Here is a 19,755-nt window from a genome sequence, read left to right as displayed (position 1 = left end):
AAAAAACTGCAGATGCTGGTTTAAATCGAAGGTAGACACAGAATTCTGGAGTAACTCAGCGGGACAGGCAGCATCTCTGGAGAGAAGGAATGGGTGACGTTTCGGGTCGAGACCCTTCTTCAGACTTCTGCAGTTAAAGATATGATATTGTGTTTTGGACTGAAACACGACAAGCTCAGGTGGCGTGACTGGTAGAGTTGCTGCCTCGACGGCGCCAGAGGCCCGGGTTCGATCAAATGGCGGCCGCCCGGGCCGGGAGGTGGGTTGCTACGCAAACTCAGTTAGACGGCACCCGGGCCTCCGGGCCTACAGCGGCCTCCGGGCCTACACTGTCCGGACCTACACTGTCTGGACCTACAGCGTCCGGGCCTACACTGTTCAGACTTACACTGTCCAGGCCTACACTTTCAGGACCTACACTGTCCAGACTTACACTGTCCGGACCTACACTGTCCAGACCTACAGCGTCCGGGCCTACAGCGTCCGGGCCTACATTGTCCGGACCTACACTGTCCAGACCTACAGCGTCCGGGCCTACAGCGTCCAGGCCTACAGTGCTCCCCGGGCCTAATATGGGACAAGGGCGGTCCTGTCCGGGACAAACCAATTTAGCCCAAAATACGGGATGTTCCGGCTAATACGGGACAGTTGGCAATCCTACATCTCACCCTCTTAGGTCTTTGACTTTTCCACCATTGGAAAAAGGTTCCGACTGTTTACCCTATCCATGCCTCTCATAATTGTGTAGACTTCCACCAGGTCTCCCTTCAGCTCCAGAGAAAACAAGCCACATTTTTAATGTGCAGGGAGTGGGTGAGAATGTGGGATAGCATACAGCTACTTTCTACCTGATTGGAGACCCTTCGGACTATCTTTGATCGGACTTTACTGGACATTATCTTGCACTAAACGTTGTTGACATTATTCCCTTTGTCATGTATCTGCACTCTGTGGACAGCTCGATTGTAATCATGTATAGTCTTTCCGCTGACTGGATAGCACGCAACGAAAGCTTTTCACTGTACCTCAGTACACGTGACAATAAACTAAACCAAACTTGGATGAAAAGCAGTGGAGCTCCCCCCAATCCTGGCCAATATTTATCTTGCGATTTATCAGTTGCTTTAAGACAGATACACGATACACATGACAATAAACTCAACTAAACTGAGCTAGTCTGACCAATGGGTCGAAAGGCCGAAGGTCCTGTTTTCATGTTGTACCTTTAAAAGTAAACTAAACTAAACATAAAATAATGGACGGGGAACCGAGGTAGTCAGGGAAAGGAACGCCTCCAGTTTAGACTTGAAATTCAGATATAATTTATTTTAAGATTTGCTTTTCTTAAAAGTGTATGAATATTCTCTTTGCTTATTCGTTTCTTTGCCTCATCTGGCTCACGTTCCAGATGGAATTTAAAATAAGCAAGCCACATGAAGTATTGCATGTGTGTGTGTGCGTGTGAGAGCGCGCGTGTGAGTGTGTGTGTGCGCGTAAGCGCGTGTTTGTGTGCTTGTGAGAGCGTGTGTGTGTGTGTGTGCATGTATGTGTGCGCGTGTGAGAGCGTGTGTGTGTGTGTGTGCGTGTGAGGGCGCATGTGTGTGAGAGTGCATGTGTGTATGCATGTGTGTGTGTGTGTGAGAGTGTGTGCTTGTGAGAGCGTGAGTGTGTGTTTGTGTGTGTGCGTATGAGCGTGTGTGTGTGAGCGCGTGTTGTGTGTGAGCGCGTGTGAGAGCACATGTGTGTATGCATGTCTGTGTGTGTGTGAGAGTGTGTGTGCGTGTGAGAGCGTGTGTGTGTGCGTGTGTGTGTGTGTGAGAGCACGTGTGTGTCTCTGTGGCTCAAGAAATACTGTACAAAAATAATGCAGACTTTAACAATCTTAAGGACATTGTTTAAAAGAGTTTTCAATAAGAACATTCTCTATGACACAACTTTTACAAAGCAGAGATCTTGGGTAACATTTTTGTATTGTACAAGCTAAAAAAAACCATATAAACAAATTAGAAAGGGGAGGGGGTGGGGTGGAGACCAAACGAAAAAGTGGCCAACGGTCTTAAAAGTGGCACTTTCTTTGTTAATGCTTTGATTCACTGAAAGTGACTACAGCCCAGAGAATGCTTTGAATGCCGTAGGGACTCTACAGCTATTATTCCCACCCCCTCTGACTGAATTAGATTAAACAAATGTGCTTCCCTTTCATTGCCTGGACTCAGGGGGGAAAAAAAAGAGACAGAGGCTTTCCCTTTGAACTGCGAGCCCAGCCCAGCCTAACACAAAACGGTCCTCAAAAGCTTGGAGCAGGTGTACGGAAGGATTGGACAAGGTGCCAAGTGACTGAAGTCCTCTGGTGCCGGGGTGTTTATGCGCCTCGCCAGCACTCATCCCAATGGAATGGTTGTCTGTTGTCGGGTGGGAATCAGATAGGTTCTCCAGAAAGTCACTGCGAGCATTCAGTCCATGAATTGGTGCCCAGGAGCGAGGGAGGGGGAGAGGGAGGGAGAGAGGGAGGGAGGGAGGGAGGGAGAGAGGGAGGGAGGGAGGGAGAGAGGGAGGGAGGGAGGGAGGGAGGGAGAGAGGGAGAGAGGGAGGGAGGGAGGGAGAGAGGGAGGGAGGGAGGGGGGAGGGAGAGAGGGAGAGAGGGAGGGAGGGAGGGAGAGAGGGAGGGAGGGAGGGGGGAGGGAGAGAGGGAGGGAGAGAGGGAGAGAGGGAGGGAGGGAGGGAGAGAGGGAGGGAGAGAGGGAGGGAGGGAGGGGGGGAGGGAGAGAGGGAGGGAGAGAGGGAGAGAGGGAGGGAGAGAGGGAGGGAGTGAGGGACAAGTGAGAAATGGGGAGAGCGAGAGAGGGAGAGAGAGGAGGAGGGAAGAAAGGAGAGGAAGAGGGAGATGGGGGGAGAGGGAAAACGAGCGCGAGAGAGAGAGAGAGAGAGAGAGAGAGAGAGGAGAGAGAGAGAGAGAGAGAGAGAGAGAGAGAGAGAGGGGGAAAAAGAGAAGGGGCAGAGAGAGGGGAGAGAGACCGAGGGAAGGTTGAAGGAGAGACAAGTGAGAAATGGAGGAGAGAGGGAGAGGGAGGGGGAGGGAAGAAAGGAGAGGGAGATGGGGGGAGAGGGAAAAACAACAGGGAGAGGGAGAGGGAGGAGAGTGAGTGAGTGAGGCAGAGGGAAAGAGGGAGGGGGAGAGAGAGGGAGGAAAGGAGGGAGAGAGGGAGAGAGAGAGAGTGAGAAAGGGAAGGAGTGTGAGGGAGAGAGGGAGAGGGAGAGCGAGGGAGAGTGGAGAGGAGTGAGTGAGGGAGAGAGGGAGGGAGAGAGGGAGAGAGAGAGAGTGAGAAAGGGAAGGAGTGTGAGGGAGAGAGGAGAGGGAGAGGTAGAGAGGGGAGTGAGTGAGGGAGAGAGGGAGGGAGAGATGGAGGGGGAGAGAGAGGGAGGAGAGGAGAGAGAGGAGTGAGTGAGGGAGAGAGGGAGAGGAAAGGAGGGAGAGAGGGAGGGAGGGAGTCTCAGCCCTCAGTACTCGCGGGCCTCCTGGAACTGTTTTTTGTACACCTCATCGGCCGGGTTGTCCGTGCACTTGAGGCCATTGTTGGGGGGGTCTGACCTCGTTGTAGCGGCTCCAGTCCCCTTTGCAGACGATCCAGGGGAGGATGTCCACCTTGTAGTGCAGCTCTGCGGAGAACTCGCTGCTGATGAGGTTGGGCGTGCCTCCTCCCTTGCCGCGGGTGATCAGCTGCATGGTCTGGTCGTAGCAGCAGTGCTGGGCGGCCAGGGTGGTGCTGTCCAGGGACAGCATGGAGCGGATGCAGTACCGCGCCGTGGGCTTGTAGATCTCCAGGTTCTCCTTGGGGCCGCTGGCGTCCTTCCAGCGGAAGTCCCTGCGCTTGGCGCGGTCGGGGATGTCTGTGGTGCTGTAGGCGATCTCGGTCGGGTAGGAGCAGGGGCAGCTGGGCAGGTCATTCACCACCTTGTGCATGTACTTCTTCAGGAACTCACTCTTGCAGTTCATCCATCTCTCGCAGCTGTCCGTGTCTGCCCAGGGAGGGAAAGAGGGAAACGGTCATGGAGACATAGAAACATAGGTGCAGGAGGAGGCCATTCAGCCCTTCGAGCCTGTACGCACCGCCATTCAATGTGATCCGAAGAGAGACACAAAATGGCGCACTAACTCAGGGGTCATAGAAACATAGAAACATTGGTGCAGGAGGAGGCCATTCGGCCCTTCGAGCCAGCACCGCCATTCAATGTGATCCGAAGAGAGACACAAAATGGCGGACTAACTCAGGGGTCATAGAAACATAGAAACATTGGTGCAGGAGGAGGCCATTCAGCCCTTCGAGCTAGCACCGCCATTCAATGTGATCCGAAGAGAGACACAAAATGGCGCACTAACTCAGGGGTCATAGAAACATAGAAACATTGGTGCAGGAGTAGGCCATTCGGCCCTTCGAGCCAGCACCGCCATTCAATGTGATCCGAAGAGAGACACAAAATGGCGCACTAACTCAGGGGTCATAGAAACATAGACAATAGGTGCAGGAGTAGGCCATTCAACCCTTCAAGCCAGCACCGCCATTCAATATAATCCGAAGATAGACACAAAATGGCGGACTAACTTAGTGGGTCCTAGAAACATAGACAATGGGTGCAGGAGTAGGCCATTTGGCCCTTCGAGCCAGCACCGCCATTCAATATGATACAAACATAGACATAAAATGGCAGAGTAACTCAGCAGGTCATAATAACATAGACAATAGGTGCAGGAGTAGGCCATTCGGCCCTTCGAGCCAGCACCGCCATTCAATATGATCCGAAGAGAGACACAAAATGGCGGACTAACTCAGGGGTCATAGAAACATAGACAAAGGTGCAGGAGTAGGCCATTCGGCCCTTCGAGCCAGCACTGCCATTCAATATGATCCGAACATAGACATAAAATGGCGGACTAACTCAGGGGTTATAGAAACATAGTAAAACAGGAGCAGGAGTAGGCCATTCGGCCCTTCCAGCCAGCACCCCCATTCAAGATTTCAAGATCAATTTTTTTTGTCACATGTACCAATTAAGGTACAGTGAGATTTGAGTTACCGTACACCCATACGAAGTAAAAAGCAACAAGACACACAGCCGCATAAACTAAAATTTTACATAAACATCCACCACAGCGGATTCCACATTCCTCACTGCGATGAAAGGTAATAAAGTTCAATCAAATTCCTCTTTGTGTTCACCTGCGGTCGGGGCTGTTGAACCGTCCGATCAAAGCCTATGGTCCGAAGCCCTCACAATAGACAATAGGTGCAGGAGGAGGCCATTCGGCCCCATCGAGCCAGCATCGCCATTCAATGTGATCATGGCTGATCATTCTCAATCAGTACCCCGTCCCTGCCTTCTCCCCATACCCCCTGACTCCGCTATCCTTAAGAGCTCTATCTAGCTCTCTCTTGAATGCATTCAGAGAATTGGCTTCCACTGCCTTCTGAGGCAGTGAATTCCACAGATTTACAACTCTCTGACTGAAAAGGTTTTTCCTCATCTCCGTTCTAAATGGCCTACCCATTATTCTTAAACTGTGGCCCCTGGTTCTGGACTCCCCCAACATTGGGAACATGTTTCCTGCCTCTAACGTGTCCAACCCCTTAATAATCTGATATGTTTCGATAAGATCCCCTCTCATCCTTCTAAATTCCAGTGTATACAAGCCTAGCCGCTCCAGTCTTTCAACATATGACATTCCCACCATTCCGGGAATTAACCTAGTAAACCTACGCTGCACGCCCTCAATAGCAAGAATATCCTTCCTCAAATTTGGAGACCAAAACTGCACACAGTACTCCAGGTGTGGTCTCACTGGGGCCCTGTAAACTGCAGAAGGACCTCTTTGCTCCTATACTCAACTCCTCTTGTTATGAAGGCCAACATTCCATTGGCTTTCTTCACTGCCTGCTGTACCTGCATGCTTCCTTTCGGGATGATCGAAACTCCCGCGTCCGAACATTCAATTTGATCATGGCTGATCATCTAAAATCAGTGCCCTGTTCCTGCTTTTTCCCCACACCCTTGATTCCGTTAGCCCGAAGAACCAAATCTAACTCTCTTGAAAATATCCAGTGAATTGGTCTCCTGTGGCAGAGAATTCCACAGATTCACAACTCTCTGGGTGAATTTTTTTTTTCCTCACCTCAGTCCTAAATGGCCTGCCCCTGCCTTCCTAAACTGTGTGACCCCTGGTTCTGGACTCCCCCAACATCAGGAACATTTTTCCTGTGTCTCGCCTGTCCAATCCTTTACGAAAGTCACAATGTTAGCATTCACTTGGAAACGGCCACTGTTTCACCATTATGGAATCATCCTTGGGAGAGACGCAACATGCTGGAGTATCTCATAAGTGATAGGAGTAGAATTAGGCCATTCGGCCCATCAAGTCTACTCCGCCATTCAATCATGGCTGATCTATCTCTCCCTCCTAACCCCATTCTCCTGCCTTCTCCCCATAACCTCTGACACCCGTACTAATCAAGAAACTATCTCTTTCTTTAAAATATCCATTGACTTGGCCTCCACAGCCTTCTGTAGCAAAGAATTTCACAGATTCCCCACCCCCTGACTAAAAAATCCCCTTCCTAAAAGAATGTTAATTCTGAGGATAGACACAAAAAGCTGGGGTAACTCAACAGGACAGGCAGCATCTCTGGAGAGAAGGAATGGGTGACGTTTCTGGTCGAGGCCCTTCTTCAGGCTATGACCTCTAGTCCTAGACTCTCCCACTAGTGGAAACATCCATTCCACATCCGCTCTATCCAGCCCTTTCATTATTCCTGGGATCATTCTTGTTTCAATGAGGTCCCCTCATATTCTTCTAAACTGCAGTGAGTACAGGCCCAGTGCCGACAAACGCTCATCGTAGGTCAACCTACTCATTCCTGGGATCATTCTTGTAACTCAGGGCAGGCAGCATCTCTGGAGAGAAGGAATGGGTGATGTTTCGGGTCGAGACCCTTCTTCGGACTGAGAGTCAGGGGAGGAGAAGGAGTCTGAAGAAGGGTCTCGACCCGAAACGTCACCCATTCCTTCTCTCCCCGACCTGCTGAGTTGCTCCAGCATTTTGTGAAATAAATACCTTCGATTTGTACCAGCATCTGCAGTTAATTTCTTACACTAGAGATATGGAAGGGTGAGGTGTGAAAATGACAGATCAAAGCAGATGCTGATAAGGAAATGTAGAATGGTTCATTGTTAGCTGAGGGGAAGGTGACAACGCAGAATACAATCAGTAATATTTAATCAGGAGGACAGTGGAACTAGTCGGAGAACTCAGCGAACAATGAACCATTCTACGTCTCTTTGTGTGTCAGAAGGAACTGCAGATGCTGGTTTACATCGAAAATGGACACAAAGTGCTGGAGTAACTCAGTGGGACAGGCAGCGTCTTTGGAGAGTAGGGATGGGTGACGTTATAAGTCGAGCCTGAAGAAGGGCCTCGACCCGAAACGTCACCCATTCCTTCTCTCTAGACCCGCTGAGTTACTCCAGCATTCTGTGTCCGTGTGATGTATATATATATGTGTTTCTTTGTGAGTCTGTGAACATGTGCACACATTGAACTTTTTTTTCCTCTCACGTTTGTTTACAGTGTACGATGTTCACATAGTCTGTTGTGCTGCTGCAAGTAAGAATTTCATTGTCCCATCTGGGACACACTACAAAAATGTTCGTCACGCTGGTCTTGCGAGGCACAGAGATGAGAGACTGTGAACTGCAGCAGATTCCCACCAGCCTTCGACATTCAGCAGCATTCTCACCCACCTTCTACAGTGTGGAGGAGGTCACTATTGACCAGAGTGTGAACAAGACCAGCTGCATAAATACCGGGGATGCAAGAGTGCATCAGAGGTCAGTAGGGTTGCCAACTGTCCCGTATTAGCCGGGACATCCGGTATTTTGGGGTAAATTGATTTGTCCCGCACGGGACCACTCTTGTCCTGTATTAGGCCCGGGGGGGCGCTGTAGGCCCGGACGCTGTAGGCCCGGACGCTGTAGGCCCGGATGCTGTAGGCCTGGACGCTGTAGGCCCGGACGCTGTAGGCCCGGACACTGTAGGCCCGGGCACTGTGGGTCTGGAGGCCCGAGCGCCACCTGACGGAGGTTGCGTAGCAACCCGCCTCCCGGCCCGGGCGGCCGCCATTAGTGGAGCGGGAGCACGTGGCCGCTGGCTGGGTGAGGTCACGTGGGGCGCGGGGCGGTGATGTCACCTTGTCCCGTATTCGGGAGTGAGGAAGTTGGCAACCCTAGAGGCCGGGTACCCTACTGCAACCTAGCCATCTCCTGATCCTCGCGAAACCTTCCTTCATCTACATCGCAAATGTCAGGATGTTTTCAAGAGAGAGTTAGATGCAGCTCGTCGGGCTAACGGAATCAAGGGATATGGGGAGAAAGCGGGAACAGGGTACTGATCAGCCATGATAATATTGAATGGTGGTGCTGGCTCGAGGGGCCGAATGGCCTACTCCTGCACTTATTTTCTAAGTTTCTATTTGTTATCGGCAACTGAACCGTCCTACCACAACCAGAGAGCAGTGCTGAACTACTATCTACCTCATTGGTAACCCTCGGACTATCTTTCATCGGACTTTGCTGGCTTTACCTTGCACTAAACGTTATTCCCTTATCGTGCATCTGTACACTGTGAATGGCTCGATTGTAATCACGTATTTGTCTTTCCGCTGACTGGATAGCGCGCAACAAAAGCTTTTCACTGTACCTCAGTACACGTGACAACAAACTAAACTGAACTGATCTGAAACTGAGAGAAGGACAGAGGCACCAGGAACTTGGGAACGTGTAGACAATAGACAATAGACAATAGGTGCAGGAGTAGGCCATTCGGCCCTTTGAGCCAGCACCTCCATTCAATGTGATCATGGCTGATCATTCTCAATCAGTACCCCGTTCCTGCCTTCTCCCCATACCCCCTGACTCCGCTATCCTTAAGAGCTCTATCTAGCTCTCTCTTGAATGCATTCAGAGAATTGGCCTCCACTGCCTTCTGAGGCAGAGAATTCCACAGATTCACAACTCTCTGACTGAAAACATTTTTCCTCATCTCAGTTCTAAATGGCCTACCCCTTATTCTTAAACTGTGGCCCCTTGTTGAAGGGTCTCGACTCGAAACGTCACCCATTCCTTCTCTCCAGAGATGCTGCCTGACCCGCTGAGTTACTCCAGCATTTTGTGTCTATCTTCAGGAATTTGGGAATGCAGGTTAATGTCCATGCCTTCCGTGTTTTATTCAAAGCCTCTGCATCAAAACCTGGCGTTTGTCGACATTGAGAGGTTGGCCAACTCTCTTTGCAGCTAATACCACCTAATCCAGACATCATTTTAGTAAGCCTTCTCTGCATCCTCTCCAAAGCCTTCATGACGGCACGGTGGCGCAGCGGTAGAGTTGCTGCCTTACAGCGAATGCAGCGCCGGAGACTCAGGTTCGATCCTGACTACGGGCACCGTCTGTACGGAGTTTGTACGTTCTCCCCGTGACCTGCGTGGGTTTTCTCCGAGATTTTCGGTTTCCTCCCACACTCCAAAGATGTACAGGTATGTAGGTTAATTGGCTGGGCAAATGTAAAAATTGTCCCTAGTGGGTGTAGGATAGCGATAGTGTGCGGGGATCGCTGGGCGGCGCGGACCCGGTGGGCCGAAGGGCCTGTTTCTGCGCTGTATCTCTAAATCTAAATCTAAATGACCTTTCTGTAAAGGTGGCGACCAGAACTGCACGCAATACAGACGCTCCCCGGCCAACGATGCTTCGACTTGCGATATTTCGACTTTGCGATGGTGAAAAACGGCATTGACCCGTGGCGAGCCGCCGCTCGCTACCGGCCACGTGATCGCGCGTTTTCAATGCATTCCGACTTACGATTCTTTCAGTTTCCGATGGGATTCTCGGAACGGAACCCCATCAGAAGCTGAGGAACACCTGTACTCCAAACAGAGGTGTGTAAAATCATGAGCGGAATGGATCGGGTAGATGCACAGAGTCTCTTGCCCAGAGTAGGGGAATCGAGGACCAGAGGACATAGGTTCGAGGTGAAGGGGAAAAGATTTAATGGGTAACATTTTCACACAAAGGGTGGTGGGTGCATGGAACAAGCTGCCAGAGGAGGTAGTTGAGGCTGGGATTATCCCAACGTTTAAGAAACGGTTAGACGGGGACATGGATAGGACAAGTTTGGAGGGATACGGGCAAGTGGGACTATTGTAGCTGGGACATGTTGGCCGGTGTGGGCTGAAGGGCCTGTTTCCAGGCTGTATCACTCTATGACTCAATGAGTCTACTGCAAGCAATAGTTCATACTAGATGTCATTATGATCCTCCACATTAAACTCCATTTGACATAATTATGCGCCCTCTTTTAAAAGTCTGCTCATTTGGAGTATTGCGTGCAGTTCTGATCGCCCTATTAAACAAAGGGTGTGAGGCTTGGAAGACTGTGCAGAAGAGGTTTACCAGAAGGCTGCCTGGTTTACAAGGTGCTACATAGAAGGAGAGTTTGGAAAAGCTTGGATTGTTTTTCTCATTAGGATTCGAGGGTGAGGGTAGATCTTATAGAAGAAGCATATCAAGCATTGAGGCATAGATAGGGTAGACAGTCAGAACCTCTTGCCAGTGTGGAGCTGTCAAAGACTAGAGGACATGGCTTTAAGGTGAGAGGGGGAGATGTTTTGGGCAATTTTAGTTTAGAGATACAGCGCTAAATGGTCCCTTTCGACCCACCGGGTCCGCGCCGACCAGCGATCCCCGCACATTAACGCCATCCTACACCCACTAGGGACAATTTTTACATTTATACCAAGCCGATTAGCCTACAAACCTGCACGTCTTTGGAGTGTGGGAGGAAACTGACAATCTCGGAGAAAACCCACGCAGGTCACGGGGAGAACGTACAAACTCCGTACAGACAGCACCCGTAGTGGGAATCGAACCCGGGTCTCCGGCGCTGCGTTCGCTGTAAGGCAGCAACTCTACCGCTGCGCCACCACGCTGCCCTGTGCTGCCAGGGTTGGATAAGAGGCTGATACAATAGTGACATTTAAGAGGCTTTTAGATAGGCACATGGTGTGCAGGGAACGGAGGGATAGGGATCACGTGCAGGGAGAATGGGGTGATTTAACTTGGCATCATGTTCGCCACAGGCATTGTGGTCCAAGAGCTTGTTCCTGTGCTGCAGGGTTCTGTGCTCTATTTATGTGCCTGCAAAGATAAAATCTCTCTGTAGTTTAGTTTAGTTTAGAGATACAGCACGGAAACAGGACCTTCAGTCCACCGAGTCCGCGCCGACCAGCGATCCCCGCACATTACCACTATCTACACACACCAGGGACAATTTTCCACATTTACACCAAGGCGATTAACCTACAAACCTTTCTCAATAGACAATAGACAATAGACAATAGGCAATAGGTGCAGGAGTAGGCCATTCAGCACTTCGAGCCAGCACCGCCATTCAATGCGATCATGGCTGATCACTCTCAATCAGTACCCCGTTCCTGCCTTCTCCCCATACCCCCTCACTCCGCTATCCTTAAGAGCTCTATCCAGCTCTCTCTTGAAAGCATCCAACGAACTGGCCTCCACTGCCTTCTGGGGCAGAGAATTCCACACCTTCACCACTCTCTGACTGAAAAAGTTCTTCCTCATCTCCGTTCTAAATGGCCTACCCCTTATTCTTAAACTGTGGCCCCTTGTTCTGGACTCCCCCAACATTGGGAACATGTTTCCTGCCTCTAATGTGTCCAATCCCCTAATTATCTTATATGTTTCAATAAGATCGCCCCTCATCCTTCTAAATTCTAGTGTATACAAGCCCAATCGCTCCAGCCTTTCAACATACGACAGTCCCGCCATTCCGGGAATTAACCTTGTGAACCTACGCTGCACGCCCTCTCGTGTGGGAGGAGACCAAAGGTCTCGAAGAAAACCCACGCAGGTCATGGGGAGAACGTACAAACTCTGTACAGACAGGCACCCAGAGTCAGGATCGAACCTGCCACCTGGGTCTCTGGCGCTGTGAGGCAGCAACTCTACCGCTGTGCCACTGTGTTGCCCTCTGAGTTACAGTCTCAGTGACACCTGGATAAATCACCGTCAAATGAGGACGTCTACCCAGTTCACTGCCACGTCACCAGTTTCATGACCCTTGGAGATAATGGGGGAACGTGGGTAGGCAGGTTACACCTCGAGGCTCCTGTCCGCTCGATGAAATTATAGCTCTGATGTGCACTAAGGCGGCACGGTGGGGCAGCGGTAGAGTTGCTGCCTCACAGCGCCAGAGACCCGGGTTCGATCCTGACTATGGGTGCTGTCTGTACGGAGTTCGCACGTCCTCCCTGTGACCTGCGTGGGTTTTCTCCAGGGGCGCTCCGGTTTCCAAAAGACGTGCAGGTCTGTAGGTTCATTTGGCCCTCTGTGCGCAGGGAGTGGATGAGAAATTGGGATAACATGGAACTATTGTGAACGGGTGATCGATGGTCGGTCTGGACTAGGTGGGCCGAAGGGCCTGTTTCCATGCTGTACCTTTCAATCCATCAATCGATAAATCGACCGATCAATCGATCGATCAATCAATGAATCAACATTTATATGTTTTTGTTTCTATATTTTACTTTATATCAGGCAAAACCACCCTCTTACCTATTCCAAACAATTCTGTGGCGTTTATGTCTGCACCTCCGGCCATTAGACTCATTTCCGTTGCAGCCGTCTTGAAAGTGTCTTCAATTCCTTGAGAGGCGAGAGGGGGTGGGGAAACAGAGAAAGAGATTTAATCATTAATTGAAATACATAATGAGGATGAGGAGGAGGAGAGGGAAGCAAAACTTGCTTTTCCAAGGCTAGATAACGTCTGGATTATTAAGTATGAGAAAATAACTGCAGATGCTGGTACAAATCGAAGGTATTTATTTCACAAAATGCTGGAGTAACTCAGCAAGTCAGGCAGCATCTCAGGAGAGAAGGAATGGGTGACGTTTCAGGTCGAGACCCTTCTTCAGTCTGAAGAAGGGCCTCGACTCGAAACATCACCCATTCCTTCTCTCCTGAGATGCTGCCTGCCTGCTGAGTTACTCCAGCATTTTGTGAAATAAATACTCTGGATTATTAAAGTACTTTGCAACCAGCAAACTCCTTCTGATTTGCATCACTGTACCACAGTTTAGTTTAGTCTAGTTCAGAGATACAGCGCGGAAACAGGCCCTTCGGCCCACCGAGTCCGCGCCGACCAGCGATCCCCGCACACTGACACGATGCTACACACACTCGGGACAATTTACAGGTACACCGATTCAGTTAACCTGCAAACCTGCACGTCTTTGGAGTGTGGGAGGAAGCCGAAGATCTCGGAGAAAGCCCACGCGGGTCACGGGGAGAACGTACAAACTCCGTACAGACAGCCCCCTTAGTCGGGATCGAACCCGGGTCTCTGGCGCTGTGAGGCAGCAACTCTACCGCTGCGCGTCAATGCTGAGAATTGTATTCTGCATTCTGTACCTTTCCCTTTGCTCCACCTGTTGTACTTGAGTTGGACTTGATTGCATTTATTTATAGCATTATCTAATCTGTTTGGATCGCATGCAAACCTCAGTAAATGTGGCAATAACAAACCGAAACCCTCAGAATGAAAGAGTTTCCACTCGGGTTCCCATTGAATCTTTACCTTCTCACCTTCAACCTATGTCCTCTGGGTCTACATTCCCCTGCCCTGGGTAAAAGGCTCTGTGAATTTACCTTGACTCATTCCCCCCAATCCCCTACAAGACCATCCCTTGGCCTCCTGCGCTCCAAGGAATAGTCCCAGGCTACCCTGCCTCTTCCTATAGTTTCGGTGATTTATGGGCGGCACTGTGGCACGGCAGTAGAGTTGCTGCCTCACAGCGCCAGAGACCCGGGTTCGATCCCGACTGCGGGCGCTGTCCGTACGGAGTTTGTACGTTCTCCCCGTGACCAGCGTGGGGTTTCTCCGAGATCTTCGGTTTCCTCCCACGCTCTAGGTTAATTGGCTTGATATAAATGTAAATTGTCCCTAGTGTGTGTGTAGGGTTAGAGTAAGTGTGTGGGGATCGCTGGTCGGCCCGGACTCGGTGGGCCGCAGGGCCTGTTCCCGCGCTGCATAACTAAACTAAACTAAACTAAACTAAGCTCGGGCACTCGATTCCTGGCAACGTCCTCGTAAATCGTGTCTCGGATGGGAATCGAGACCTGCACTGGGTAGAAGGCTTGGATGGGAAATAGTTTGGAGAACAGCTGCCTTCAAAAGGAGAGCCTAGTGCTGGATATAAATACTGTATCGTCTTGACTATAATTTACCATTCCAACCATGAAAAGCCTGAACGCTCTCTTGCGTTCTATAAGAAGAAAATTAGTAACTGGAGCGTATTTTCAAAGTCGCAATAATGCCCTGGCCACAACAGTTTCGCTTTGAACCTTTTTTTGTTGTTGCAGAAACCTTAATTGGTAAGAGTACAAAATAAGTCACTCAGTAATTAGTTAGAAAGTCCCGAAAAGGGAACTGGGGCAAAATTACTAGTCCTGAGGTGTGTGAAATGGAGGCACGTCTGAAGAAGGAAAGTACAGAAATTCTGGATTTGTTCTGGGCACCTCCAACATAAGTAATAAGTAACGATACTAGGCTACATGATGTATAAGAAAATAACTGCAGATGCTGGTGCAAATCGAAGGTATTTATTCACAAAATGCTGGAGTAACTCAGCGGGTCAGGCAGCATCTCGGGAGAGAAGGAATGGGTGACGTTTCGGGTCGAGGCCAAGCCATTGGGTAATGGGGTCGAGAGGGAAAGATAGATCAGCCATGATTGAATGGCAGAGTAGATTTGATGGGCCGAAGGGCCTAGTCAAGTCAGGTCAAGTTAATTTTATTTGTATAGCACATTTAAAAACAACCCACGTTGACCAAAGTGCTGTACATCAGTTCAGGTACTAAGAAACGGACATACAATGGCACACAAACATAACAGCACATACATAAACAGTTCACAGCGCCCCCTCAGAGGGCCTCAAACGCTAGGGAGTAGAAATAGGTTTTTGAGCCTGGACTTAAAGGAGTGGATGGAGGGGGCAGTTCTGATGGGGAGAGGGATGCTGTTCCACAGTCTAGGAGCTGCAACCGCAAAAGCGCGGTCACCCCTGAGCTTAAGCCGAGACCGCGGGATAGTGAGTAGCCCCAAGTCGGCCGACCTGAGGGACCTGGAGATAGAGTGGTGGGTTAGAAGGTTTTTGATATGGGGGGGGGGGAAAGCCCGTTTAGGGCTTTGTATGCTTTGTATGCTTTCAAGAGAGAGCTGGATAGAGCTCTTAAGGATAGCTGAGTTAAGGGTTATGGGGAGAAGGCAGGAACGGGGTACTGATTGAGAGTGATCAGCCATGATTGCATTGAATGGCGGTGCTGGCTCGAAGGGCTGAATGGCCTACTCCTGCACCTATTGTCTATTGTCCATTGTCTATTGAATAGGAGGAGCTTGAAGTTGATTCTGTGATTCTGCTCTTATAACTTATGAACTCATTTTGTCTCTACCTTTGGTATAAACCAGCCTCTGCTGTTCATTTTTATTACATCCAGAACCTGTCACTGGCTCGGAAAGTTTAGGCACAAGGGAGGTTGTCTGATGGATATGCAGGGAATAGAGGGATATGGATCATGTGCAGATGAATCCAACTTGGCATTTTTTGATTTTAGAGACACAGTGAGGAAACAGGCCCTTTGGCCCACCGAGTCCGTGCCGACCAGCGATCCCCGAACACTAGCACTATCTTACACACGCACGCGGGACGATGTACAATCTTTACCGAAGCCAATTAACCTACAAACCTGTACATCTTTGGAGCACGGGGAAAACACACGCAGGTCACGGGAAGAACGTACAAACTCCGTACGGACAGGATCAAACCTGGATCTCTGGTGCTGTGAGGCAGCAACTCTGCTGCTGATGTATGACATTGATGTGGACCTGCAGAGAAGTGTGGTTCTTTGTGGAATGTAGGGCCCCATTCGAACAAGGAGCGGTGTGGACAGAGATGATGGAGGGAAGAACGATTAACCTGTGGTTTGGGGCTGGAAGCAGCTGGATCCTTCAACGCGGCAAAGCCAATTGTGAATATTTGGCTCAACTCTACATTGTTGGGTTATGATGCACTTTAAATGCACTTCCCTTTATGTATTCAAAAGAGAGTTACTTTAGATATAGCTCTTCGGGCTAACGGAATCAAGGGATATGGGGAGAAAGCAGGAACGAGGTACTGATTCTGGATGATCAGCCATGATCGGTGAATGGCGGTGGTGGCTCAAAGGGCCGAATGGCCTACTCCTTCACCTATTTTCAATGTCTCTATGTTTATCCCGAGGGGCAAGTACTGACTGTATGGAGCCACATGCTTCACCTAACCTCTGCTGTTATGGTTAGCAACCAGAAGACATAGACTATGGATAGACTGGAATAACTTGAAACTTACAGAATAGTGAAAGGCACAGATAGAGTGGATGTGGAGAGGATGTTTCCACTGGTGGGAGTGTCTTAGCCTCAGAATTAAAGGGCGCTCTTTTAGAAAGGAGGCGAGGAGGAACATCTTTAGTCAGAGGGTAGTTAATCTGTGGAACTCATTGCCACAGAGGGCTGTGGAGGCCAAGTCAGTGGATATTTTTAAGGCAGAGATAGAAAAATTATGGATTAGAACGGGCGTCAAGGGTTATGGGGAGAAGGCAGGAAAATGGTATTCGGAGGCAGAGATCAGCCATGATTGAATGGCAGAGTGGACTCGATGGGCCGAGTGGCCTAATTCTACTGGTATAACTTCTGAACGTGATCGCAGCGGGTCAGGCAGCAGCACTGGAGAAAAGGAGTAGGTGACGTTTGGGGTCGAGACCCTTCTTCAGGCTGAGAGTCAGGGGAAAGGGAAACGAGAGATACAGACGGTGATGTCGAGAGAATCTCGAACAAATGAATGAAAGATGTGCAAAAAAGTAACGATGATCAAGGAAACAGGCCATTGTTGGCTGTGTGGTAGGGGAGGACGAGTTACAGGCAATGAGACTCAACAAGAGTCTCAATTCAACTCAATGGGCGGTCACGGTGGCGCAGCGGTAGAGTTACTGCCTTACAGCGAAAGCAGCGCCGAAGACCCGGGTTCCATCACGACTACGGGCGCTGTCTGTACGGAGTTTGTACGTTCTCCCCGTGACCTGTGTGGGATTTCACCGAGATCTATGATTTCCTCCCACACTCCAAAGACGTGCAGGTATGTAGGTAAATTGGCTTGGTGTAAATGTAAATTGTCCCTAGTGTGCGTAGGATAGTGTTAATGTGCGGGGATTGCTTGGCGGCGCGGACCCGGTGGGCCGAAGGGCCTGTTTCCGCGCTGGATCTCTATACTAAACTAAACTCTGATCACGTGCGGTCACTGTTTACTTTTGTTTACTTTAGAGACACAGCGCGGAAACAGGCCCTTTGGTCCACAACACTGCCCAGCAATCACCCCGTACACTAGGACTATCCTACACACGAGGGACAATTATACCAGAGCCAATTAACCTACAAACCTGCACGTCTTTGGAGTGTGGACGGAAACCGGGGCACCCGGAGAAAACCCACGCAGGTCACGGGGAGAACGTACAAACTCCGTGCAGACAGCACCCGTAGTCAGGATCGAACCTCGGTCTCTGGCGCAGTAAGGCAGCAACTCTAACGCTGTGCCACCGAGCCGCCAAACGCATTAAGGGTTCATAGGATCCTAAGCTTTCTTCCCAGCTGTTGATGCATTAATGGTAACGAGCATAGAATTATAATAAGGCCCTTGGGCCTTCGCACTGGGTTTCATGAACAGATTTGCTCTCGAGTTGCTGTGGTTTAGTTTAGTTTAGTTTAGAGATACAATGCGGAAACAGGCCCTTCTGCCCACTGAGTCCGCACCAACCAGCGATCCCCGCACCTTAATGCTATCCTACACACACTAGGGACAATTTACAATTATACCAAGCCAATTAACCTACAAACCTCTACGTCTTTGGAGTGTTGGAGGGAAGGAAGATCTGGGAGAAAACCTACGTGGGTCGCGGGGAGAATGTACAAACTCCGTACAGACAGCACCCGTAGTCGGGATGGAAACCGGGTCTCCGGGCGCTGCATTCGCTGTAAGGCAGCAACTCTACCGCTGTGCCATCGTGCCACAGGTTGATCTTCTAGAGCCTCCTCCTTGGCTTCATCCTGTTTTCAGGCAGTGGTTCACATTACAAAGTGGACTATGATAGTCCTGCAGATCTTAGCAAGGCCACACTGCAGAATGCAATGAGTCTGAAGAAGGGTTACAACCCGAAACGTCGCCTATCCATGTTCTCTGGGGGTGCTTTATTAAGGGATTGGACACGCTAGAGGCAGGAAACATGTTCCCAATGTTGGGGGAGTCCAGAACCAGGGGCCACAGTTTAAGAATAAGGGGTAGGCCATTTAGAACGGAGATGAGGAAAAACCTTTTCACTCAGAGAGTTGTAAATCTGTGGAATTCATCTGTGGAATTTGTGGTCAATTCTCTGGATGCTTTCAAGAGAGAGCTAGATAGAGTTAAGGATAGCGGAGTCAGGGGGTATGGGGAGAAGGCAGGAATGGGATACTGATTGTGAATGATCAGCCATGATCACATTGAATGGCGGTGCTGGCTCGAAGGGCCGAATGGCCTCCCCCTGCACCTATTGTCTATTGTTTATTGCTGCCCGACCCTGTGAGTTACTCCAGAACTTTGTATCTATTTCTTTTTGTAAACCAGCTTCTGCAGAATTCCAGCCTTACTGGTCCAGGCAAGTGAATAGCTACATGAATTTTGTTTTGTTTATTGTCACGTGTACCGAGGTACAGTGAAAAGCTTGTTGCTGCGTGCTAACCAGTCAGCGGAAAGACAATGCTTTATTGGCTTTTTAGGCTTGGATAGAGTGGATGTGGAGAGGATGTTTCCACTGGTGGGAGAGTCTAGGACCAGAGGTCACAGCCTCGGAATTAAAGGACATTCCTTTAGGAAGGAGATGGGAAGGAATTTCTTCAGTCAGAGGGTGGTGAATCTGCGGAATTCATTGCCACAGAAGGCTGTAGAGGCCAAGTCAGTGGATATTTTTAAGGCAGAGATAGATAAATTCTTGATTAGTTCGGGTGTCAGGGGTTATGGGGAGAGGGCAGGAGAATGGGGTTGGAGAGAGAGATAGCTCAGCCATGATTGAATGGCGGACTTGATGGGCCGAATGGCCTAATTCTGCTCCTATCACTTATGACCTTATGAACTTGGCAGTGAAGTTGGTGACTTCAACACCAGTGCCATTCCCCTCCCGGTTTTTATAAAACTGCCCACCATTCCCCACGCTACCATAAACCCAGTCATCTCAGACGAGACGACTTGGTTTAGTTTAGTCTCAGTCTGAAGAAGGGTCTCAAGCCGACTGTGTAGGACAAGGCAGGTGACTGACCGGGGCAGTTCGGCATGTCGCACGTCCGGGATTCGGTGGCGGTGCAGGCATAACCGCAGGACCTGGTGCGCTTTTGGTTACCGCTTCCACAGGTAACGCTGCACAGCGACCACGGGCTCCAGTCCCCCTCTCCATCCGCGTAATCTGCAGGAGAAAGCAAGCATGCATGGCGATGGGCAGGCGTAATTGCAACCACATGCTCAACCTGGAAGCCGGCACAGCTCCCTGCCGTCGGCATGCCATCGCAACGACTTACA

General features: G+C 50.0%; 1 protein-coding gene across 1 annotated transcript in view; it reads right to left on the bottom strand.

Annotated features, from left to right (window-relative positions):
- Window positions 1-2,774: 2,774 nt before the first annotated feature.
- Window positions 2,775-19,755, bottom strand: part of ism1 (isthmin 1) — an 85,841-nt gene continuing 68,860 nt past the window's right edge. Inside the window, 4 exon segments of the mRNA XM_078405995.1 lie at window positions 2,775-3,582; window positions 3,584-4,017; window positions 12,677-12,766; window positions 19,499-19,642. Coding sequence (XP_078262121.1) covers window positions 3,499-3,582; window positions 3,584-4,017; window positions 12,677-12,766; window positions 19,499-19,642 — 752 coding nt within the window. The 3' untranslated portion in view covers window positions 2,775-3,498.

The sequence above is a fragment of the Rhinoraja longicauda genome, chromosome 9, assembly GCF_053455715.1.
Source record: "Rhinoraja longicauda isolate Sanriku21f chromosome 9, sRhiLon1.1, whole genome shotgun sequence".
Lineage (NCBI taxonomy): Eukaryota > Metazoa > Chordata > Chondrichthyes > Rajiformes > Arhynchobatidae > Rhinoraja > Rhinoraja longicauda.
The sequence above is the reverse complement of the archived record's forward strand: the minus strand, read 5'-3'. Positions and strand labels throughout refer to the sequence as shown.